The sequence below is a fragment of the Notamacropus eugenii genome, chromosome 5 (assembly GCF_028372415.1).
Source record: "Notamacropus eugenii isolate mMacEug1 chromosome 5, mMacEug1.pri_v2, whole genome shotgun sequence".
NCBI classification, from domain to species: Eukaryota; Metazoa; Chordata; class Mammalia; order Diprotodontia; family Macropodidae; genus Notamacropus; species Notamacropus eugenii.
In genome coordinates this window covers 242,175,417-242,202,340 of record NC_092876.1, presented here as the reverse complement: position 1 = coordinate 242,202,340, position 26,924 = coordinate 242,175,417, and the positions used below count along the sequence as shown (strand labels likewise).

Genomic DNA, 26,924 nt, shown 5'->3' with positions numbered 1-26,924 from the left:
GCCACTGCTTTCCTTCTTGCCCACTCCTTTTACTTTAAAAAAAAAATCTTTCTTATATGGGATGGCTTAATAGTTACGCTGTGGTTCTCATGGACTTATAATCTATTTAGTAAAGAGGGCACACACAGGGTATCCCAAAAGTCTTAGTGCGGTTTAAGGCTTCAACATTATTTAGCACAAAGACTTTTGGGACACTGTATTTAAATAAATTATGTGTACCTGAACAGGCAGGATTTTACACGGAAGAAGAGGGGAGATATATTTGAAAATGAAAGTGATATAAAACCAAGGTTTTTAGCAATCATTTTTCATTGTTCCTGATAGTAGTTTCAGTCTGCTATTCATTGCTTCGCTGCCAGCTTTTGTCTCCATTCTGCTTCTGGCTTGACATGCATCTGCAACTGCTTTCTGCTCCACAATGTCCCAAACCCAGGCGAGCCAACCCCCCCCCCCCCCGCCCCCCATCATTTATTTTCACAGGTGTCCTCTCTGTCCAAGGTCACAGTAAATGACACAGTAAGAGGTCTTTAATCCTCATATGATCTTCTATCCTCTCACTATCCTGGCAACCCTCCTCTGGTTATGCTCCAATTTTTCCAAAATCCTTTCTAGAATGTGCTCCAATTAAATATAATGATCTAGACATGATCTGAGAGAAGCATGAGATGGTGTCCTGTACTGGGAATTATCACATCCCCTTTTCTAGAAACTATGTTTCTATTAATACAATTCCAAAATCTCATTAGCTTTTTTAGTTCCAATTCACACTCTGGAATCAAAGTCAAGTTCTTTGACTTGTAATTTGAAGACTTCACCTTTTTTCCATTTTTCAAAATTGGAACGTCACCTCTCTTCTTTTCAGAACTTTTGTAGACCACTGGAGCATAGAACACCCATTGCTTGTGTTCAGGATCCCAGGATTCTGCTTCTCACCATCAGAATCCTTAAACTCCTTGCTCTCTTTCCATAGACTTTCTTGGATTTCAATTCCCTGCTAACTTGTTTTTGTTCCTATTTCAAGGATTTCCTTCTTTGATAGAGAAAACAGAAGCAAAATATGAGTTGAGTAGTTCTACTTTCTCTCTGATATTTTTCACTTTGAATATTTCTCCTTTGATTTTCTTCTCATTCTGCAAGTTGGTTTAATAAAATCTTCTCTGTATCTCTCTATCTAAAAATCTCTTCTCTCTCTCTGCCTCTGTCTGTCTGTCTGTCTGTCTCCCTCCCTCCCTCTCTCTCTCTTTCTCTTCCTCTCTCCCTCAACATTTTTTCAATTTATTAGCAACCTTAGCTCCTTCTGAGCATCAGCACTCCAGACAATTATCTTTATGTGCCTCTCTTTTAATTATCGATTGCTTGTCTTTGCTTCCATCTGTTATATATGTTCCTTCTAGTTCTAAATCTATGGTCCTATAATACTTTCAAAAATATTATTTTCAAAAAGGAATTTCATAGATTTCTTTGTGAATGGTTTCTCTTACCAGGATTTTTTTTGACCTTCTTTGCTTTTCAATTGTGCCTTGTTTCTTCGCTGTTCTATTGACAAGCTATTATATTTGCAAAATTCAAAATTTAACCTTATACTGACTCTTCTATTATAACAACCCTATAGTAAAAGCTATTGTTTCACTTACAAGCTTTATAAATTTGCATTAGAATATCCTATGTAATGATTTCAATTTAGAACCTGTGACTGATATCAAATGTACCTCGAATGAATGCTAAAACAGACTCACATCCAGTATAAGAGCTAAGACTTGTTTTCAGTGCTTTAAAATTTAAAAAGTGCTCTATCCATATTATCTCATTCTCCCCCCCCAAGAAATCAAAGGTAGTTACCACCATCCCCATTTTACAGATGAGCAAACTGAGGCAAACAAGATTAAGTGACTTGTCCAGGGTCACACAGCTAGTAAGTGTCTGAGGCTGGATTTGAACTCAGGAAGCTGAATCTTCTTGACTCTAGGGCAGGCATTCAATGCATGATAGCACCACCTAGTGGCCTCCTAAAGTGTAAACAATTTCTGGCAATAGGTTGATCTCCATCCAGTATAGGGCTAATCTTATTATATTCACCTGTGTTGAACCAATCAGATGCTGGAAAATAGCTTATTCTCTCTTTCTGAAAGTTTCATCATTATTCTAAATAACAAATGGTTAATTTTTAAGACTCAAAGTTTACTTTAGAAGTCACATTCCAATCCCCATACAGTCTCTGTGTTTTTAGGATGTTTTGGGACTTGGAAATTCATGTTGGAGTAAAAAAGGGCACATTTGTTTGATCAGGCATTCTCTCTCGTTATCTCCTTTGCCTTTTCTCATCTTTATGGCTCTCTTTGCTTTTATTTGCTCCTATAAAGGGCCTTCAGTGGCTCACTTTAGGCTGCATTCTGGAAGGAAGCTGAATGCTGACCTGGTCTTAAGAGAGAAAACAAAGAAAGAAATAGAAGGAAATTTTAGGAAGTACAAATTAATGCTTAGTTAACTGGATTTTGTTCTTTCTGGAAGTTGCATTTCCCACCCCACTTCCAGTACCAAACAATACATCTTTTTGTATTTTTATTTACCTTGGGCTTTTAAAGTGCTTGGTAAATCTGGACTGTTACTTTAATTTTTGCAAAAGAAGCTAAAGGCAGAGTAAAATGATAACTTGACAAAGGACATATTATGATTCGGAGGCTAGATTAGAAATCAAAATCCATTAGAAATTCAATAGAAATGCATTAGAAACTGAGTTGAAACCCTAAGCTTGTGATACAGTTTTTAATACTATGCTTTGACTGTGTGTGGTTTAATTCTCTCATGTCAATGGACATATATGCCTTAGGCAGCATAGTACAGCACAATAATGCTGGTTTTTGAGACAGGTCTGGGTACTATTTTCCCTCACTAATTATAGGATGTTGGGCAACTAGTATCTCCTCTTTGGACCTCAAAGGCTTCATCTGTGAAATGGGAGTCATAATAATTCCACTACCACTTTTTTGTGGTTTAAGTATATATTTATATGTATATTTTCATATACACATATAGTTTAGCGACACAAATATAAGCAAGTTTCAGCTTCCAAATGGATTGTGTTACAAAAGTTCACTTGCATGTCATTTTGCACTTGGAATGTTTCCATAAATATAATGTTATACATACACGGGAGTTAGGTTACCAAGCTAGCCCACAAACACGAGTGTTAAATAATAATAGCTGCTTGACTCATCATCATAGGTAGGAAATCTGGCCAAACAAGGAAATGATTCCAAGCTGGAATTGCAAGAGAAGTGAGTGATAAGTTTAGAATCTGTAGCACAAAGGAAAAAAGAGAGAACTTTCAGTTCTCCATAAAATAGCAATACACGATGTGATGAGTACTCAGCCTTTATAATGCAAGATAGCCTATTAAAAATGTCAGACTGATGAAAGATTTTTGTCCCTGGAACATTTTGAATGCTAATATGGCTCTTCAAACATATTAAAAGGGAAGCTGCCTCCCACCTTTCCAAGGGTCAAAACAATTTCCATGAGTTTGATAATATTCCTAAGGAGACCACTTTAATAATTGGGACTTAGTGCATTTCAAGACTGGCTAGAGATTATTTTGTAGTAGATTACGTTCAATACTGGCAGCTAACTAGTAGGTTATACTACTAATTAATTATGGTCAAGCACTCTTGCTAGTTTCAATCTTAATCCTCTGAAAAGTGAGAACAATAATTACTTGCAACTTGTAAAGCTGTATTGAGGAATAATAATTGATTATAAGATGATCTATTTAATAACAAGAATATCTTAGGTAATTTTTTATACTCATGAAAGAAATTAGATTGCCATGTCTTACACAATATTTCAGGGCAGGTAGGTGGTGCAGTATATAAAGAGCCAGGCCTGGAGTCAGGAAGACCTGAGTTCAAACTCAACCTCAGACATGTACTAGCTGTGTGACCCTGGGCAAGTCATTTAACCCTGTTTGCCTCAGTTTCCTCATCTGAAAAAGGAGTTGGAGGAAGAAATGGCAAACCACTCCAGTATCTTTGCTAAGAAAACCCCAAGTGGACTCACAAAGAATTGGATATAATTTTAAACAATATCTTTTATATAATTATAACTTCAAAATAGTATACATCAATTTATACTACTTGAAGTTATAATTATATAAAATTTGGTAACTGTTTACCCAATGGAAATATGCAGTGAGAATGTGAATAACACGACACCTTCACAGGATTCTTTATTTGCCATAATCAGGATTGAGGGGCTCTTCTATGAAAATGTTGCAGTTTGAAATACTAAGGGTGCTTGACTCCTGGATGCTTTTGCCCAGAAGTCTAATAGGAATTAGAAAATTCTTTACAAATCCACAGGCTGGCTGATTTATCCTATCCCAATATCATGACCTCCAGGGGATAGATAGCCTGACAAACGGTTAGCACTCCTAAGTTTACTGTGAAAGCTATGCAGAGAGGAATTCAGCCTTTGTGCCTCATCCAAGGACACTTGAATTAAAGTGGTAACTCAAGGAATTTGAATATTTGTCAGGAGACCTTTGCACTCTCGCTACCATCATGGTCCATAATTCTATTCCTTTTCCTCACAGTCCTGTGTTAATGCTGCTCCCCTCCTTGTGACCCAATGGATAATCAACGCCTTCTCAAACTGTAACTCTATTCCCTAGACACTTTCTTTGGGCTTGGCAAACACTGGGTGCAAAATCCTCTGCACATCCATCTCAAAAAGCAAAATGTCAAGGGTCTCACGGTTGCCCTAAGTGATAAAATAACATGAAGTAAAACAAAACTGAAATGCTTCTCTAAAGAGATGTAGAAAGTAATCTTTGAGGTTGGGATGGATGAACTACTTTCCAAAATATTATAATTTTTAAAAGTTTCTTTAAGTACAATAATAATAACAGTAATAGCATTTGCCTAATGCTTTACACTTTATAAGTATTTCATTTTATCTTCACAAGAACCCTTGAAGGTAGGTGCTATTATTCTCCCCATTTTACACATAAGGAAACTGAGGCAAACAGAAGTTAAATGACTTGCCCAGGATTGTATAATCAGTAAATATGTGTGACCAGATTAGAACTCAGGTCTTCCTAACTTCTGGTCTAGCCCTCTATCTGGTGTGCCATATAGCTCCCTGTAAGTATGGGAACAGGATCTTAGAAATGTACCATGATGCTTTTATTATTTTTTACCCTCCTCTTCATGATATTTAATAATCCAGTCAGCATTTATTAACTACCTTCCTAACAGGGTTAGAGCCTTCAGGCACTGTGCTATGTACTGGGGCTACAACAACAAAAATTAAGCAGTTCCAACTTTGAGGAATTTATTATAAGAGGGAAATTATATATGCACAAATTAGTAAATAAAAAATATTATATGAAATAAATACAGAGTAACTGGGAGCACACTATTAACTGAGGAAATCAGGAAGAGTATCTTGTAGGAAAGGACCCTTGATTGAAGCTAGGAAGAGAAGAAAGTCATATCCCATTTGTTAAATCAGGGGTCCTTAGCCTGGGATACACAGATAACAAGGGAGCCATGGATGTATTTCAAGAGGTCCATGGACTTAGATGGGGAAAAAAATTGCAACTTTATTTTCATTAATTTCTCATTGAATTTAGGCATTTGTTTTAATTAAGAATTTTTAAAAAGAAACACTATTCTGAAGAGTCCATAGTCCATCCATAACACAGAAAAAGTTAAGAATCCCTGCTTTAAATCAAATACATTAATATAATGTCTTTTAAAAATTTGCATAGTCTTTTAGAAAATAAATATTTGTTATTTGCATGTTTCTCTGCCTTTCCTGTTTTCCTGTCTAAAATAAACTGCCAGTTTTACATAATTTTAATCTATTTCATATCCTTCAGAAGGCATGTAATTCTGTTTTGGTGCATTGAGTCACACTAAATCATTCTGAAATATTTTTGCAATATGATATAATTATGATCAAGTAGAGAATTATGTTGAAGTTACTAAGTAGATAATGCTTTACCATAGATCAGAACTTCAACATTAGCTTCAATCTTGGCTTCAGGCCCACTCTACCTATCACCCTAAAGCCCTGAGCCTGAAAATAGATTAAACATAGACTCAGTACCAAGCAGGAAACCTAACCTAAAAGTCTATTGAGTCATGGGAAATTGATGATAGAAATGAGTACTGATTTAGAGTAATGTTCTAGGAGTGATGACTTAAATAATGGGTACAATAAAGATTTTTGATCCCTGACTTCAAGGACCTTGGAGTCTATTTGTATAGATTAAATGGTCAGACCCAAATACTTGGTTCAATTAAGGTTCAATAACTGAGACATTAATGTTTCAATATCACTTGGGTAAGAGATCTCTCTAGTAAAGTACCCTAGGGATCTATATTTGACCATGAATTATTTAACTTCATTGTCAGTGGGTCTGATAAAGTCATAGACGGCATGATTATCAAATTCACAAAGTTGGGAGGGAGGGAAAGGTAACACATTAGATGAGTCAGGATTCAAAAAGAGATCTCAAAAGTCTAGAAAACTGAGTTGTATTTAATAAGACAAAAAAATAAAATAAGTATGACATGTAATATCTTGGGTTCACAAAATCAACTCCATAAATATGACATGGAGGAAGTCTGCCTACATAGTTTATCTGAAAAAAAATTTTGAGGTTTTTAGTTGTTTTCAGTCATGTCTGATTCTTCATGACCCCATTTGGGGTTTTCTTGGCAAAGATACTGGAGTGGTTTGCCATCTCCTTCTCCAGCTCATTTTATAGATGAGGAATTGAGGCAAACAGGATTAAGTGACTTACCCAGGGTCATACTGCTAGTAGGTATCTGAGGCCAGATTTGAACTCAGATTCTCTAACTTGAGGTTTTGGTGAATTTTATAGTCAATGTGAATCAAAAACATGATACTTGAATGTATCTGAAATTGAAAAGATGTAGTTCCTCCTTCCAAAGGTAAAAGTTATAATCTATATATTTTTTCTCATTCTGTATAACTCTTCTCCAGGTTCTTCCTAAATCTCCAACTGGGGACCACTTTCCAACATTCTAGGGCCTTCTTACAAGTCTCTGGACATTGGACATTGCTACATAAGTAGCAATGGAGCATGTGGGCTATCAACACTTACCCCTAACTCTGATAGTGTCACTGATCTATAGCCATTTCTAGTGGCATATTTTTCCAAAAATATATTTTATGCTGATTTTACTGAGTAATTCTTCATTAGTAACATGGTGTAGCCTACTTATACCCATTATGCATCTCTCCATTGTCCTTCCAGCTAGCTGTGCAACTTTATTTTTTTAGGATGTGGTCTTCTATGCTTTGCAGGCATACCACATCACCAGGCATTAAACATGTGGCCCTTTGTTTCAATCCAATTTGAAAAACATTTCTTAAGCTCATCCTATATATCAGGCACTGGGTATATAATTAATAAAAAAACATACGGTCCCTGCCTTCAGGGAACTTACAGTTTAATGGGAGAAAACAATACACAAAAGGAGGCAGGAAAGGGTAGGGACATCATGTTCCATGATGTGTAACCCAGACAGAACAGCAGATGTAGAGTGGAATAAGCCAAGAAGTCCACTTTCAGTCCTCTGTGAAGAAGGGCTTTGGGAGGACTTTAGTTCTCCATAGTGCAGCCTTCTAATCAGAGGGGAGAGGAAGCTGAGGGAGGTGATTTCAGTTAAAGCTTTGAATTAGCATTCCTAAAAAACATGGTGGACAAAATGTCAAAGATAGCCATATTGGAGACCTTGGAAATGTTAGTGCCTGAAAAGGTGGTGCAGCAGCAGTGTCTATCAAAGATTCTCTAACCGCATTTTCAGGACAATATTCTATCACTGGCCATACTATGGTGGTCCATAAGAAGCTGATAAGTTGGGCAAAAGGGGAGATACAGTGAGTGAAAAGACAAGAAATACTGGATCTTACTTAGCTTGTGTCATAATTGGGATTGCGAAATAAATCATTTTCCTAGGATGTAGTTTAGGTACTTAGAAACACAAAGATATTGATAATTACATGTAGAAACATATTTAGCAAGACCATTAAATGCTCATATTAAGTTAAAAAAATATTTCAGGGAGAAGTTTGGGATCATGAAAAGTACTCCACAATTTCCCAAATGTAACCCAGTCCATTTTTCTCTTCCTATTCAATTCTGAACTCATCTCAATATTCATTTACAGTTTATTTCCAAGATACATACATATATGTATATATATACACATATATACGTATATGCATACACACTTATGTTAATATTATGAACTTTCCATCTTGAAAAATATAGCCTGCACTCTAGACAGTCATTATTCCCATGTGTTTATGATGTGCATAATTTCATCAAACTTGCGAGTCATTGTGTAGCCTTCTAGGCTCTGTGATCCTCTAGGGCTTGTTGCAATCAAAATATTATCATCTGCCAACAGAAGCATCATGTGGACTTCATCAGCTACATGGGGAATCTCTCTTCCATTTGGGCTCCATGCTAGACCTTCTCCATGGCAGTAAAATGGCTTCACTATTTAATACTTCATTTGATATGGATAATCACAGAGTCATGGAAGATGGATTTCTCTTGTTTCATCTTTAGGTGAATCCTGAATGATTTCCAAAAGTGCAAAGGATATACTTTGTTGGAGGTGAGCCTTTTAGTTGACATGACAATGTAACAAATGAGATTACTTTTGATAGTCAACAAATAGTAAGCACAGTAAGTTCTTATATTCATCCCTTTTCAGGCAATTCAATTGAGAGGCATCATGATGTGGATAGAATGCTAGACTTTCACTTCTGAGGACCTTGGTTCAAATCCACCTCAGCACTTACTAACTGGGAGACAATCAGCAAAATACTTATTTCCTATCAACCTCAGTTCCTTCATTTGTAAAATGGTGATAATTGTGCCTGCTTCACAGCATTATATCTCAAGTGAGACAATACGTATAAAACGTTTTGCAAATCTTAAAGTGCTATATAATTTATTCCTATTATTATTCATACAAATAATTATGTGACCATAAAGATGCTGACTTTGTTCTTCTTGTTATTGTTCAGTCATTTTCAGTGTATCTGACTATTTGTGACCCCATTTGGGGTTTTCTTGGCCAAAATATTGGAGTGGTTTACCATTTCCTTCTCCAGCTCATTTTACAGATGAGGAAACCGAGGCAAACAGAATTAAGTGACTTACCCAGGGTCACACAGCTAGAAAGTATCTGAAGCTGACTTTGAACTCAAGAAGATGAGTTTTTCTGTCCCCTGACCACGTACTTTAGCCATAGTGGCACCTAGCTGCCCGAAACAAACAAGGTATTCAAACAAGGCAGGATTAATTGAGGGTAGTCTCATGGGAAGGAACTAAGATTAAAGAAGGCTAAAAAAGATTTCTTGAAGAAGATAGGGAATCTAGAATGTGGAGACAAGGAGGAAGAGAGTTCTAGACCTGAGACCTAGCCAGCGAAAAGGCATGGAGTCAGAAGAAGGAGTGTCTTGTGCAAGGAACATCAAGGCTAATATCACTGGATTAAAAAATAAGCTGTAAAAAGCTAAGTGCACGGGCAAGCAGTTAGGCACATTCTCTCAGTCACCATAATAACATCTATGATTTTTCCAAGCATTTGGCATATTTCCCTTTGATAGATTTCTTGAGAATCTCACCCTCTGCGCCCTCAAAATGTGTTGTGTCTTGGAAGTTTGGACCTTCCCCTTCTTTATACTTGGATCTAGTCCAAATGTGCTTCCTATCCTTGTTTTCTTTAGTGCCTTTACTGTTTTCTTTTACAGAATACTGGGGACTGTGATACTGGAGTATAAACATTATGACTCCCCCAACATAATAGCCAGAGCAGTTTATTGTAGAAGATGGTATCCATTTTTCATCTATTTCCTCCTTCCAGTTTCCTTCTTATATGCTCAGCATGACTTGGCTTTATTAAGTTTTTTGTCAAGCTTTCTATAAGTGCCCTTAAAAAATAGTGAGCACATTGGTTGATATCTCCTCATTTATCTACTTCCCATTTTTAATCATTAGAAACTTGTATAAATTGTTCAGGATGGAGTTTTCTCAGCTTCATAGTGTATCTTACTTTCATTTTTATTATTTCTTGGAACATATTTGATTTTGGTCTTTTTTTCTGACAAATTCTACTGTATACAAGGTGATTTGGAAATGACTCCTATAACAGGTCTTTTTCCTTTCCCTTGCCTTTCTCTTGCCTTCCCTTTCTTTCCTTTCCCTTTCCTTTCCCTCCTTTTCCTTTTCTTCTCTTCTCTTCCCTTCCCTTTCTTTTCCTAGATGAAGTTATTCTGGGCTCACCATGTCTTAGCATCAGCTGACTTTCATCTTTTCCGTTTTCTTTTCCTTTTCCTCCAGAATTCTCAGAGACTAAGAATATATTTATTAATAAAACAAATCCATAAAGGAAAGCATTTATATCAGAAACAATATACCTATGAGACCTAAGAACATTTATCAACATTCGTATTTCTTCAAAATTCTACATAAAATGTGGCTATGATGTGCATATGTGACAACTATTCTTAAAAACTTTATTGATGACTTTATTTTTTATTCCATGCTCCTACTCCTTTTCTCGAATTGCCCATCCCTCTTTTTAATAAAGAAAAGCATTTGAGTAAAATCAGCAAACACAGGGCCTGTACCAGATAGCTCATAACACATATATACTCTCCCACCTTTCTAATAAGAAAATGGAGATGGTTTCTAATATCATTTCTCTGGGACAGAAATGGATCATATCAGTCAGCAGTTGATTACTGATCATTGTTACCATTGACATTACTATAGCCATCGTGTATATTGTACTCCTGGTTCTCCTTACTTAGTTGTGCATCAGATCATACAACTGATTTTCTGAGGAGAATATCTGTGATCCATAGGCATGAGACTTCTTTGTAAACTACATGCCTTTGACCTCTTTCACTTCCTAGTTGTGAGCCATGTTTTCTAACATTTTTTCAGTATCCTCCTATAATGACATTGAAATCACTGATATTAAAGTATAAGTTAATTTTTCTGATTCTTAGTAGAATGCCTCTTTTCCCTCATCCTCTGCAATCGATGTTGGTGCAATAATCAGCAAAAATAATCTTCATGACGGTATTTTTACATTTGAGTATTACCATACAGTACGATACATAACATGATGTTTCCTGTTACTTTTCAGCACATGATAAAATCAATCCTATGAATTTTTTATTTGCTTGTCCAAGGAAGACCTATAAAACATCCTTCCATTTAGTTACGACCTCTTGATTCATTTATAGTAAAAATGTCAATATTTATATGATTCCATTCCTTTGGTAGTATGTCAATTAATGGGTCACTAGACAAGAATCTTACATTTAGAATGCTAATAGTTAAGTTAATGTTTATAGGTGATCTAAAGACACTATGATCCTTAACACTCTTTGTCTCATTTTTATGAGGATCTCTAGTATTCTGAAGTTTCCTCTCCTTGATCTGCCCATCAAATCTGTCATATTCACCTAACTTTTCCCACTCTTTTATTTTTGCAGATGAATTTTTTTTAGTTTATTTTTTCCTATATTGGATGTACCACATACAATTTCATCCTCCATTGTAAAAATTTTGCTCAATTATTTCCACTAATGTTTTTGTTTTCTTCACAAAGATTTCCATACTGATAAGTTTCATGTTTTCCTAAGATTCTTTAACTGTTCCTGGTTACCTTTCCTTCCCTAATTCCTCTCATAATTTCTTTTGGAGGGGGGAGGAGGAGGTTTCATTTTTTTCTATTAGTTCCTTGAGTATGTCTATTTTCCATTTATTCTTATCCTTTATAACTTCTTGCATTGTTTCTAATGAGCCTTCTGATGATATTTGGAGATATTTTTCTTCTAATTTCCTTCTTTGTTTGCTTACACTATCATTTTTTTTCGTAGTATCTGGACTCTTCAATTTGCTTATCTTCTCATAATAAATTCTAGCAAAATTGTTTCTTTTCAGTTTAACTTTGTATGTGAGAGAGACAAGTGTCATAAGAAGGCAACCTAAGTCATAACCTCTCCCACCTTCTTTCCTGAAGTACCAGTGCAATAGCCCACTCTAACAGAATGTGAGCTAATGTCTTTGGTTTCTGTTCTTACAGTTCATGCAAACCTCACAAGACTGAAGACATATTGGAACTATTTATCTCAATTTAAGCAGCATAGATTTTCATAAAATCATAGAATATTCGAACTGAAAAGATCTGCAGAAATCAAATGAATTTTGTCTGCTAAGAATTATTGACAGTTGTTAAGATTATAAGATTTTGAATTGCATAGAACCTTAGAAATCATCTGTTCCCATTCCCCCATTTTAAAGGTGAGCTCACTGAGGTTTAGTGAATCAAGGTCATAAAGGGAATAAGTAGCTTTATCATATTCCAAACTTCATGAGATCCAGTGGATCAACTTAGGCCCTTCTCCCATCATTGTAGATCTCAACCCCGACTCATGACTTCTTGTACTGTTTTATTCTTGTCCATGTTCTTCTAAGAATTTCTATGTCTAAGACACCCAAAACTCTAAAGGTTTTCTACTCTCTCTAAATACAAGGTGTCCCAGAAGTCTTCGTTTTTAAGCTATTAAAACCCCAAATAGCACGTAGATTTTGGGGTGTCCCTGTATTTCATGAATACTTGTGTTATCAGATACTTGAGCTACTTACCTGTCATCTCTACTTCTCAGTGTCAGAACTCCTTTTTCAGTCATGCATCTTCGTGATGACATCTTTTATGTCATTTTATGTATAAAATTCTTTATCGGTAATATACTGCAGCCTATTTATATCACTGTGCTTTCCTAAAAGTCCCATTCCACTGTGGCGTGCCCTGGAGCATGGGTTCCTAAAGGCTATGGCAGCAGAGTATAATTTCTTACAGGTTCTAACAAACTAGAAAGGCTTTGAGTTCAGTACTGGCAATAGACAATTCACTGCCTCAGGGCCAAGATAGCTAAGTCCAGAGAGACTTCTCACTAACAGACTGGCAACAAAAGGATGAATTCTTTGGTCATAGCAAACCAGGACACAGCTTAGCTCTATTTTTAAAAGAGGGAAATAATCTTATCTTTTGAAAAGCCAAAATTCATTATAGAAAAATAGTTGTATATCAGAGTTTAGTATATTAGACATCCTTAATTATCATGCCTGTCAACTGAGAGGTGGGTAACTCTTAGAACCCTTTCTAACTGACTTCTCTATCATGCCCCAAAAAACTAATCACTGGGATTACCTATAAAATCCTGTAACCTTACTAGCCTTGGTACTCCATCTCATCACTGTCCCCTGCTTCTCTGGTTGGAAAATGGAGGCCGTGAACTCCAAACCTCTATTTAAGGAGCAATCTCGCTCAGACATCTTGTTTCTCATATGTGTACACAACCCTGACTGACTTCACCATGTCCCTGTCCTGTAAATCCCCCCACCCCAACCTCTATTCCATTTTCCAGTTTCATTTTGTGTTTTCTCTTTCCTCTTTACATTGTCTTTTTAAAATTTATTTCTCAGGGTTTAGCACAGTATCTGGCACACCGTCAGTGCTTAATAAATGTTTATTAACTTAATTGCCATTTCATTCTTACCTATTCAGAGCTGTTTTCATATTGACTAGATCATGAAGTACACTGGTAGAAGATATTTAAGGGGAAGAAACTAGAACAATCCCTAATGTGATAAAGGGCACTGCCTCAGACAAACTGGGGCCTGGGAAAGATCTTAATTTGGAAAGGCCAATGGCCCCCACTGCATCCTGGGCCATCACCAGGCTTCTTGACTTTTGTCTGTCCATTGGACTTTGACAACTCCAGTGGAGAGAATGATGCTGATGACTTGCACAGTTCTACCTTGCTTAAACCCATTCGTGCACAAGACATCACCCTCAGGAAGTCACTGATCCTCTTAGAGAACTAAGGATTAACACACCAATTTTGAGGGAAAGGCCTATGAATCTCAGGATAAAGGATCACAAGATAAAGAACGTAAGTAGCACTTAGAGACTCCCTAGTCCAACCTCTTCATTTTACAGTTGCAGAAGCTAAGAAAAGAGATGGTTAGTGGCTTTCCCAAAACAAATGCAATTAGAATAGGGTCACACAATTATACATTTAGAAGTGGAAGGGATCTCGGAGACAAAATTGTCTGATCCTCTCATTTTACAAAGAGAGAAACTGAGGCCCAGAGTAGTTAGATGGCTTGTCCCATGTCACACTGGTGATACGTGACAGAAATGGGATTTGAACCCACTTCTTCTGACCTCCAATTCATCAGTCTTCCCATTACACAACAAGATAGTAGATGGCAGGGTCAAAATTTAAGAGTGAAAGAGTATTAGTTCTGGTGCTGGAGGACCTGAGTTCAAATTTCAGTATTGTCACCTGCCTGTAAGTCATTTACCTTCTTTGGACTTCTCATTCTTCATTTACAAAATGAAAGACTTGAAATAGATGGTCATTCAAGTCCCTTTGTCTACGATTCTACAGTCTTATAACTCCAAATTCAACAAATAATATAGAAGGAAAAAGCCCATGTGTTTAAAATACTTTAGCTTAGAGGGTAGGAGGTAGGTAGTGGGTATGAGGAGAAATTACCTTTTTCCTACAGTAGGAGGAAATGATGGAGAGATCTCAGATGATCTGCTGCCTATGTTAGGTAGCCATGCATATCTGTTAAAAGGACAATAGCTGGGTCACTGGGAGAGATAACACAAACCATGGGTTAAGGAAGACATTTTCCCCATTTCCAAATTGAAACTTGGCCATAAGACAGAGAAGAAAAATGTGATCAGCTGACACTTTCTGATGAGATGGAGTAAGTTGTCTAGTGCCTACCATCTGGTACAGCTCCTAATCCAGATGGGCTGCCAATAGTAATTTATGAAACAGTTGAAAGGAACTTACCATTTTCCAGGATGATGCCTTGGAAGACATTATCATTAGATTTCCCTCCCCTCCCCCAGTCCAGATTTGTGACAGATCCAGACAGGAAAGCCAGCAAGCTTATTGGAAATGTAAGTCTATGATTTAGACTAAAGCCAGTAAAACTCTGCTCTTTGGAAAACATTTTTAATCCATTATCTTCCCTTCTCTCTCCCCTTCTCCCTGCAATGAATAATAAGGTGGGGAAATGTCCCCTTATGGTGTTCCTAGCTGACAAGTAATTGACTCCTCACAATTTGAAGTTCATGATGTCTGAGAGGAGGCGTGAAAAAGTCACCAGAAACTTCAGAAATAAGTAGAAATCGTCTATCACATCCTTCACTGCATAGGAAGTATGCTTTCCCTTGGCTCAGCTCTCCCTTGCCAAGAGCCAAAGGTGACTATTTATCCTTACTATCTAAATAGTCTGCCTGAAACCTGAATGCCCACAGCAAGGATCTCTTAGACATACACTGATATATGCTGGAAATAGATGCTGGAAGTATCTCTCAAGTGGTGTAGGAGAGACCTCTAATGGTGTTTGTGCACTACTGATCTAATTAGGCTAATTGCAGGGAATGTGAGAGCCAGAGCAATCTATATTCTTCCATTTTTCCCTCCAGGGGAGCTACTATCAAACAAATGACAAAAAGGATAATTTGGGGCACTCAATTAAAGACAGGTAGCATCCGTACTAGCAAAAAACTAATAGGGAAATGAAGGTTATTTTAGACCTCAACCTACCATAGGGTAGGTTTGAAGGTAGCCCCTCTCACTGCAGCCCTGGACCTGTTTTCACCTCCTCTTTTATCTATTTCTGATTCTATCACATACCAAACATAGCTAAAAAAAGTGGGGTGGAAGGGATGAAATTATTTCTGCATGGTTATGGGGATTAATCTTCTATTTTACTAGACACAATTCACTCATATTCCAGACACCCTTGGAGAATGACACAATAACTTCTGGACCAAATCAAGTTATTCTCTATTTCAAACTATGCGAAGGTATGTCTGAACATTGATTTATATGTTATTCATAGTCAAAATATTTTCAGGGAAGGAAGGGTGACTTTTCCACACATGCAGGCACACACAAACACACACACACACACACACACTTCTCTTTTTTTGGTAGAAAAAATACTCTTATCAACTTGCAAAGTTTATGGCAAATGTCCCAAATTGCAGGCAGTGACCTCAAAGAGAGATAATCTGTGTCAAAAGAACATGCTTAATCAACTCAATCTTGTATTTATTCTCTCTAATAATTGGCTTCATCCTTGCCACCTACAAACACTTCCATGTTTTCTTTGTCCTTAAAAAAACAATCCTACCATCCCCACCAGCCATAGTCCTGTATCTCCTTTCTCTCTTGGCTAAACTATTTGATAAGGTTCTCTCTCTCTCTCTCTCTCTCTCTCTCTCTCTCTCTCTCTCTCTCTCTCTCTCTCTCTCTCTCTCTCTCTCTCTCTCCCTCTCTCCCTCTCCCTCTCTCTCTCTCACTGTTGTCTGTCTCTGTCTCTCTCTCACATACACACACACACACACACACACACACACACACACACACACACACCTCCAGTTCGTCTCTTTTCATTCTCTTCTTAACCTTGTATAATGTAGCTCCTGATCTCATCATTCAACTAAAACTTAATTTCCAAATCTAACGGCCTTTTCTCAGTCTTCATCCCTCTTCACCTTTTTGTATCACTTGATGCTATTGATTACCCCTTACTGCACATTATCCCTTTGCTAGACTCTCACTTTTTCTATTTGTTCAGCCTCTCTTTTGCAGGTTTCTTCGCTGATTTTTCATCTAGGTCACATCCATAAAACACTGTGTGTCCCTAGAGGCTCTGTCATGGTCCCTCTTCTCTTCTTCTTCTATACTGTCTCATTTCACAGTCTCATTCACTCTCAAGGCTTCAATTATCTCTCTAGATGATCCCCAGATCTATATAACCAATCAGAGTCTCTTCTAGGCTTCGGTCTCCTCACATTAAACAGCTGTCTTTTGGATATCTTCAACTGGATATTCTGAAGATATCTCAGCTCAACATGTCCAAAACAGAAGTCTTTACCTTCCCCTTCACCCCAACCCTCCCTTCTTCCACATTTCTGGATTACTATCAAGGGTACCATCACCCTCCCAGTTGTTGAGGCTTACAAACTTGGAGTCTTCTTTGATTCCTTTCTTGCACTCACTCCTCATACTCAGTCTGGCTTTTTTTTTTTTTTTTATCATTTCTACCTCCACAGTATCTTTTCTGTATGCCCCTTCTCTTCATACACAGCTTACTCTCTGGTTAGGCAGCCAAGTGGCACAGTGGATAGAATGCTGGGCCTGGAGTCAAGAAGACTCATCTTTATGAGTTCAAATCTGGCCTCATATACTTACTAGTTGTGCGACCCTGGTCAAGTCACTTAACCCTGTTTCCCTCAGTTTTCTCATCTGTAAAATGAGCTGGAGAAGAAAATGGCAAAACACTCCAGTATCTTTGCCAAGAAAGCTCCAAGTGGGGCCATGAAGAGTCAGACATGACTGAAACAACTCAACAGCAACCACTCTGGTGGAGGTTCTCATTGCACCTGAATGATTGAGAAACCTTTCTGGTTGGTCTCTCTGCCTTAAGTCTCGCTTTACTCTAATTCATTCTCCACTCATCTGCCAAAATCATTTTTCTAATCTGATTATTGCAGGTCTCGGGAACCTGCAGCCTCAAGGCCACATGTGGCTCCCTAGGTTCTTAAGTGCGGCCCTTGGTCTGAGTTTGGATTCAAAGGGCCGTACTTGAGGACCCAGGGAGCTACATGTGGCCTCAAAGCTACAGGTTCTCCACCCCTAAAGTTTAGGTTGAACCTTGTCCCTCCCTCATCAATAAACTCCAATGGCTCCGTATTACCTCCAGGATGAAATATAATGTCCTCTGTTTAGCACTTGGTGTCCTTCATATCCTGACCCCTTCCTACCTTTCTAGTCCTATTTTTCTCCCCTTCACATACTCTGTGACCCATCAACATTGACCTTCCTGATCTTCCTCAAAAATGACACTTTCCAACTTCTGTCTTTTGAGGTCCATCAAGACAACTCAAATCCCACTTTCTGTAAGAGGCTTTTCCTTCCGCTGCCCCTGCTAACACCTTTCCTGCAAAATTGCCTCGCTTTCCACTGTATATACATAATTGTTTGCATGTGTTCATCCACGTTAGAACATGGGCTCTCTTTTAGAGCAGAAACATGTTTTTATCTTTTTATTTATCCACAGCACTTACCACAGTGCATGGCACGTAATATGTGGTTAATAAATGCCACAATTAGGTGGTACAGTGAATACAGAGCTACGCCCAGACTTAGGATGACCTCAGTAAAAACTGAACCTCAGGTAATTACTAGTTATGTGACTGCAGGCAAGTCATTTAACTTCTCTCTGCCTGAGTTTCCTCAACTGTAAAACTGTATAATAATAGCACCTACCCCCTAGGGTTATTGTAAGGATCAAGAAAGATTATATTTGTAAAGTACTGTGCCTGATGCATAGTAGGTACTTAAAAATATTTGTTTCCTTTCTTATTGTTGACTATATTAGTGATGGTAGTCATTTTATAAACAAATGAAATTTAATTGAAATTCAAATTATCCCAGGCTCAAGGTAAGGTTTTAATTTTTTAAATTGATTTTGTAAGTATTGTAAAAACTTAAATATGTTTATTTGTGGGCTTTAAAGATGAACCAGAAGTGTGCTGGAAATAGCCATATGGGGCTTGTGAGAGCCCATTGTCAAAATTTCAGTGTGAACATTCATCCCTACAAAGCAGAACTTGATTTATTGTTTTGTTGATTATCTCTAGACTTAAGAAACTATTAAAAATGCAGATCAAACTTAAAAGTGTGTGTGTGTGTGTGTGTGTGTGTGTGTGTGCATACATTTTTCCTCAAGAGATCTTGGGTGTTAAGTATTTACCAGCACACCCCTATATTGTCCAATAAACATTATTAATATGAATGCAGTAGAAGGCTCAGATAGTGAAATCATCACCAGACTAGAAGCCTTGTGACTGTGCAGACTAATATTAGTAGCATTTATAATGTATTTATAGAGCACTTTAAAGTTTTCAAAATGCTTTACATACATTGTCTCCTTTGAGCCTCACAACCCTGGGAAGAACCCAGTGTAGAGCCAAGATGGAATATGAAAGAGAAAGTGGGCATGACTGTTACAACAAGAGCAGGGCATGGGATTGAGGGTACAGGGGTTAGCTTTGGCAAGGAGACAGGATCATCTCTTTCACTGAGACTAAAAAGGAGAGGAGAATAGAGAACATTGACATGATTAAAGGAAGAGAGGAAAAGATAGATGATAGGAGATTGTTTTGGAGTCAAGTTCAATAGATTTTTCAAATGTCCTTTTCAACATACAAAAATCTGTTAAATCCAATCAAAATTTCAAAGGTTGTTTGACAAAGTACAGTATATTTAGAGAGGGTTGACCAAAATGATAGTCATTCTAGAAACCATGACATAATTGAGAAAAAAAAGAAAGTTGTGTAGCATGTAGAGCTGTACATGAGAAGAGAGAAAAGAGGGAGTAGATTTACTCTGTTTCTCTATACTGCTAAATTTGGATGAATGCATAGAAGTTGCAGGAGTCAGACTTTTACCTGAACCTACAAAATAATTTTTTAAAACCTAAAGTTGTCTAGTAATGAAATGGAGTTGAGGTAATGAGTTCCCATCTCTGGACAACTCAAACACATGTTAGATGACTATTTATTAGAGATATTGTAGAAAAGACTCCTCCATTGAGAAGATGGACTCAATAATCAGTAAAATGCTGAATAACGTACTAAAAGAGTTTATGATAAATACAATTACTGGTGGTGCCACTAACTATTGCTGTGTAAAATCATCTCTCTTAAACTGAGTCCTCTTATAAGTACCTTTCATTTTCCCCCCTGCAATACTCTTAGCTGTTTCTCTATCAATCCCATAGGGTGTCATGTCTCAGGAATAATATTTATTATTATAATAATATTATTATTATTAACCCTCCTCTCCCTTTAATTCCACTAGTTGGAACATCAGCTGCATTATAGAAAACATTTATGTTCCAGCCAGTCTTCATAATCCTGGGGGGAAATTCTCAAATGACTGATGGTTCTTTGTCTGTTTCAGAGCCCTCATTTTCATTCCTATCAGTGCCTGCCTTCATTTTATTACTGATTAAATTCACTTTATACAGAGGCATAAATTAATTATTAGAAGTAAAAGCAATAAAAATCTGTAACTCTTGGCAAGATTTAAATAAAAACTTGGAATAATCAAATCCATGAGTTGTAATCTTACTCTTTATTGGTGTTTGAAAGAATTGACTGATTAAAATTTTGGGATTTTTTTTAGTCTAAAAGTTTCAAAATAGTAGCCTAGGCTGTGTTCTCAAAACAGGACTATGTGTGAAATAAAATCTAGGATTACAAAAATAAATTATATTCATCGGAAAAGTTCCAAATTATAAATTGCTTAAATACAGTAATATCCATCTGATCACCTTGTGCTCCTATTAGGAAACAACTGGGACTGGTTAGGAAGCTTACTAAGATAGCTGCAGACATCAGGGGAGAAAGCACCACTGGAGGTTCATCTCTATAACTCCCAGGTTAAAGTGCAGGAATTTGTTAATTCAGGACTCCACTATGCATAGTGACACCTCATTGCTGGTGACTGCTCGTCTGTCATCCAATGAAGCGCTATTGAGCCCAGTATTACTGAGAATTGGCATGCTGGTGTTTACTTTAAATATTGCACTTTATTAGGCAGGTAAATGCTTGGTTGATTGATATATTCACTTTTTTCTTCAGAGACCACTTCCTATATAAAATCTTTCCATAGCTATTGCCCGTGTGGGTCCTCACGCCATAAATATCTTGAAGTTTTTTGAAATATGATAGCAAGATAATCTCTTTAAAAGAAGATTCATCCTCACAGGAAATCTAACAATTCCCTTTGCATTTTCAGAAGCTTTTAACAGCCACAATAGACTCTTTGGTTGGCCTTTTTTTCCCCGCTTTTAACAATATTTTGCTATTTTCATGGATGGTTGGGTTTTTTTTTCCTGCCAGGTTGGAAACTTAAAACTTGAAGCTTTAACTCAATCCGATCTAACCTGAGATGGTGGATCAGTTTTTCCACTGGTTACTGTCAGCTGAATGCCTCCATCAAGGCAGAGATGAGCTAACAGCTGGTTTGTTCCTATCTAGCTCTCAGATGGCTGGCATTCAAGAAATGATGGGATGCATTCGGAGAAGAGTGGATCAGCTAAGCCAGCAGTGTTCTGCTCATAAGGAACTTGCTCTTAAGAAACAGCAATTAACTGCCTCAGTGGAGGGATACCTAAGGAAGGTAGTATCATAAAATGCTTCCTCCCTAAATTAATGGTTTGGAATCAATTGTCCTAATTGCTTCACCAAAGGTAGCTTTAGGTGTACTTAATTCAGTGCTATGGAGGCTGTGTGTCAGCTACCGTAAATGCCTGGGGAGAGGGATCCTATTTCATCAAAAATTCCCCTTAATTAAGAGTAAATTCATCTCACACCAGCTAGTCTCCTGTTAGGCTCCACTTTGCTTTCTCCACAAGACCTATAAGTCAAGAACAGGCAATAATTACACATGTAAACCAGCATTGTATCCTCTTTCTCCCAAGGCAGACCTCTAAGGACCCCCATCCCCCTCTCAAAAGCAGTATGAGCAACAAATAGCAACCACACTGAAGGTTTGTGGTAGGAGTCCCTAGAACCGGCACTGGCTTTTGTGTACTTTATTTGTCCAACTCTTCATGACCCTATTTGGGGTTTTCTGGGTAAAGATACGTGCGATTTGCCATTTCCTTCTTTAGTTTATTTTATAGATGAGGAAACTGAAGCAAACAGGGTTAAGTGACTTGCCCAGGGTCACACAGCTCATAAATATCTGAAGATGGATTTGAACTCAGGTCCTCCTGACTCCAGGCCCAGTGCTCTAGCCACTGTGCCACCTAACTTTTCAATGGGCAGAATGGTAGGGAAAAGAAGTTGCATTAATTTAGTCCTTCCCATGCCTCATGTTAGTTGGTCTTCCTAACAGAGTCTGTGAAATAGGCATTTTTATTATATCAGTTTTGCAGACGAGGGAGTCGAGGCTTAGGGAGAAGTGGTTGCCCATGACTATGTAGCCAGTAAGTGACAGAAATAGAAGAAGAAGCCAGGCCTTGCAATGTTTGGGTAACCAAACTTTCTATCCCACTGCAGGTGTTACTTAGTAGGTTAATGCAAAGCATATGCTCTTTGCATTCACATTTAGAATTGCTTTATAGAATTTAGTTGTATGCTTTAGGTTCTCATATCTAGAACTGGTTTGAACTTCACAAGCCATGGAGCCCATCCCCCACATTTTACAACTGTGGAAACTGAGGCCCAAGAAATTAAGTGACTTGCCCAAAATCATACAGGTAGTGAGTGTCAGAGGAAGGATTTGCAACTTTGGTGCTCAGACTCCAAAGTGTTCATTCTCTGATTCACCCAATCATCACCACCCTGCCTCCACCACCCTTAGTAGTTAGAAGAATGACCGGGATGCTCTCTAAACTAAATAGCATAAGAGAGACTCCTTTCCATCTCTCCTGTTTTCAGGGGCTCCTGAAACCAACAATTTTCCTTTCAATTGTAGAATCTACCAGTTGACAATAGATAATAAATATGTTGAAAGCCCAGTAACCTCCACAGCGGTATTTACATCAATGAGCCTTGCTGTCTGGGCTAAGTCCCAAATGACAACATGAGTAGCATTTGATACAATGGCTCTCTGATCTAGGCCTATATAGAGAGGAGGAATAGGTATGCCTGTGGAAAAGCCCAGACTTCATCTCTGCAACTGTAAGGATAGATGAAGTATGCTACATCCTAGGTTGCATCCTTTGCTACTTATTCAGATGGTGTAGAACCAGTGTGGAATAGTGGAAGAAGCTTTGGATGAAGAGTTGAGAGACCTGAGTGACAGCCCCAGTTTGCCCCCTCAGAGAGTTCAAATCTAGCCTCAGACATTTACTAGGTGTGACCTTGGGCAAGTTACTTGACCTCCATTTGCTTTAACCCATGGGAGGACATGGGAAACCACTCTAGTAGCCTTGCCAAGAAAACCCAATGGACAGTACTAGCATACTATGATCCATGGGGCCATGAACAGTCAGACAGGACTGAATGACTAAAGAACATCAACAATGGCCCACTAAATTGTTGCATCACCCAAGGCAAATTACGTAGTTCTCTGAACTTTGGCCTCCTCCTTTGTAAATTTAAGAGACTGGACTAAGTGATCTTCGTTCCTTCCACCTTTAAAATTCTATGATTTTAGTTTTTAATATGATATCTTGAGCCCTTAAGAAATTGAGAATACAGTGGCAGGAGCAGCATCACATCCCTAGGGATACAGTATTGTCAAATTTAAGTCAGGAGGCATGGTAGCAGCTTAAATAACTCTTTCCACATGTCCTCTTGGAAACATTACTGCCTCTACCTCTGCATTTTTGAATGCCTGCTATTTTGCCTACCAGAAAAGGGAACCAAGTGACAGAGACAGAGACAGAGACACAGAGAAAGAACTCAGAATATCTAGATCTTCAAGCCCTTCGCACTACTTCTGTTCCAGTTGGATCACATGGAATTATTTTTCTTGCCAGTCCCTGTAGCCTGATCCTCACCATCATTTCTAAAACTGGAGAGAGCAACTTAACTTCTTCATTCTGAAAGAGCCCCAATGTGGAGGTTATTGATGGTTTTGCCCCTTCTATATGAGATATTCATGGAGATCTAGCCCTATTAACAATAGAAAACTGCTTTCCTAGTTGAGACACATGGCTTATCACATCAATGGGCCACTTTCCCAAAGTATATTTTTCTAGTTGCAGTTGATTTGAGAAAGGGAGAGCTGTTATACCTCTATTGATAGGAGGTATCATTGGTCCTATTAGCAATTGTGTCACATTGTCATAGTCGTTAAGATCCTAGGGTTACCTCCATGCTACAATAAAAGATCAGAATAGGAACATGATAGAAGACCTTCTAAGATAATTTTCGTTTAATTATAGATTCACTGAATCATCACCTAGTTCACATAAGTGAAATAATAGTGTGTTACACCAATAGTATAATTATATATTAGCATTATGTATGATGTGTTATTATATATAATATAAATAGTATTATATATAACATATGATTATATAATGTAATAATATAACAACATACTACACCAAGCCATTTTCTTATCATGTTTCAAATTGTGCAAGGCATTATGTTCACTGGGCACCTAGGTGGCACAGTGGTTAGAGCACTGGTCTTGGAATCAAGAAGACTCATCTTCATGAGTTCAAATCTGGCTTTAGATACTTACTAGCTGTGTGACCCTGGGCAAGCCACTTAACCCTGTTTGCCTCAGTTTCTTCACCTGTAAAATGAACTGCAGTAGGAGTAGGAGTAGCTGTCCATAAGCTCTAGCCTAAATTCTGGTCACCTGTCTCCAAAATGTATGCTGTTGGTTTCAATGGAAAGTGGGTGAGAAGAATATGAATGGATCAACAAAAATCCATCCCTACTACTTCAAGAACAGGGCTTTTAAGATTCAGTATAAAATTATGTATATTTTCATTCTATGGTTTTTATGTAGTATATAATGCATTCTTATCTCTACAGATAAGTCTCTAAGATTATTTGTCTTTTATTTCTAAAGGCAACAATGTCAGTTCAGAAAATCAGTCCAATACTTTCAAATAGTATGGATCTTGGCTCCTGTCTTTCAGATTCAGAGAGAATTTTGAGCAAATACCTGGAACTAGATAGTCAAGCTAAGGTAAGTGACATTTTATTAAGATTTGCTGTAGCAATAGAATGTGTACAAATGGTAAAGAACATCTATAAACTTTAATTTCAGTTCTTAGTAGTTGCATTTATAAATTAATATCACTGTAACAAATGATCTTAAAATTTATGTCTAAATAAAAATGTTGGTATATCTGAATGCTTGAGCATATTATGGATTTCAGAATGTTCATCCTTTGCTCAGGTATGTTGTGATTCCTTCCTTCCTTTCTTTACTGGGCAGGTGTTAATGATATTTTGATAATGATACCCTTTTGGGGCTAGGGGTGGGGGCTGGGAGAGCCATTCTTCAGCTACATTTGTAATTATCTATTGTAGAGGATTGCAAAGAAAATTACTACTCTAGTAAGAATCCAAGAGGCAGCTGGTAGATAACCCTGATGGCCTACAAAAGAAAACTTTTTTTTTTAGAAGACCTGGTATTCATGTTCCTTCTCTACAGTAGTCATTGCCCCGCTTTGAAGCAGAAATTGTGCCCTCAGTGTTTTAACCTCTTTCACGAAGAAACAATGGATATTATAGGTTAAGGTTAGTCGCCTTTACGTACCTGCCTCTTTCCAGCATAGAGTTCCTCCCCTCTTCTCCACAAGCACACTGATAACAGAATTGGGTTTCATATATATACATATATATGCTTATGGGACATATAATATACATACATATGACCTTTAGAGCTTGAATTTTTAGCCTTTTTGTGTCATAGATACCTTTAGCATTCTAGTGAAACCTATAAATCCCATATCAGAATAATGATTTAAAATGAATAAATTAAAATAAATAAAATTACAAAGAAAGAGAATTGAATGGAAATACAAATGAATACACCTTTTTCTCAGAGGTTCATGGTATCTTTACAAAGGTTGATCATATATTAGGATGTAAAAATTTTATAGTTAAAAGTAGAATTATTAAAAGTAGCCTTTTCAGATCACAATGCAATAAAAATGATATTTAATAAGGGAGCATGGAAATTTAGACTAAAAACTACTTGGAGATTAAACAACCTAATCTTAAAGAATGAGTGAGTTTTGAAGAATAAATCATGAAAACAATTGATAATATTAAAGAGAATGACAATAATGAGACAATATATCAAAACCTACTCATTACAGCAAAAACAGTGATCAGAGGAAAATTTATATCTCTAAATGATTACATCAGTAAAATAGAGAAAGAACAGATCAATGGATAAGATATACAATTAAAAATCTAGAAAAAGAAATAGAAATCCCCAATTAGACACTAAATCTTAAATCCTAAAAATTAAAGGTGAGATTGATAATATACTCAAGCATAACAAAACCACTGAATTAATAAAACTAGGAGTTGGTTTTATGAAGAAATAATTGAACAGGTAAACTCTTGGTCAATTTGATTTTTAAAAAAGAGAGAAAAAAGCAAATCCCTAGTAATAAAAATTAAAATGGTAAAAAAGAATCATATGATTTTATCAACAGATACAGAGAAATAGCTTTTGATAAAGTACAACACTCATTTCTATTAAAAACCACTTGAAAGTATAGACATAAATGAATGTTTCATTAAATTGATAGAAAAGCATTTCTTTAAAAGCATCAGCAAGCGTTATTTGTAATGGGGACAAGCTGGAAGACTTCCCAGCAACATGGGGGTGAAATAAGGATGCACATTGTCACCAATATTATTCAATATTGTATTAGAAATCCTAGCATTGGCAATAAGAGATAAAAAGAAATAGAAGGAATCAGAATAAGGAATGAGATAGTAAAGCTCTCTTTTTGTAGATCAGGGATTCTTAAACTTTTTCCACTCATGACCTCTTCAGCAGATCTTGAACTGTGAGTCACAAAGCAATATTATGATATACTTGGAAAATCTCAAAGACTCAGCTAAAATATTAATTGAAACAACTAATAATTTTAGCAAAGTAGCAGGATGTACAGTAAATCCACATAAATTATTAGCATTCCTCTCTATCATAAACAAAACCCTGCAAGAGATAGTAAGAGATACCCCATTTAAAATCACATTAGACAGTATAAAGTACCTGGGAGTAAACTTGCCAAAACAAATCCAGGA

At 37.1% G+C, this 26,924-nt stretch overlaps 1 protein-coding gene across 7 annotated transcripts in view; it reads left to right on the top strand.

Moving 5' to 3' along the window:
- Window positions 1-26,924, top strand: part of CCDC141 (coiled-coil domain containing 141) — a 284,155-nt gene that overhangs the window by 156,378 nt on the left and 100,853 nt on the right. For all 7 annotated transcript variants that reach the window (XM_072612514.1, XM_072612510.1, XM_072612511.1 and 4 more), the window contains exons 10-11: window positions 21,216-21,357; window positions 24,718-24,837. In XM_072612514.1, the coding sequence (XP_072468615.1) occupies window positions 21,216-21,357; window positions 24,718-24,837 (262 nt within the window). The remainder of the gene's footprint in view (window positions 1-21,215; window positions 21,358-24,717; window positions 24,838-26,924) is intronic.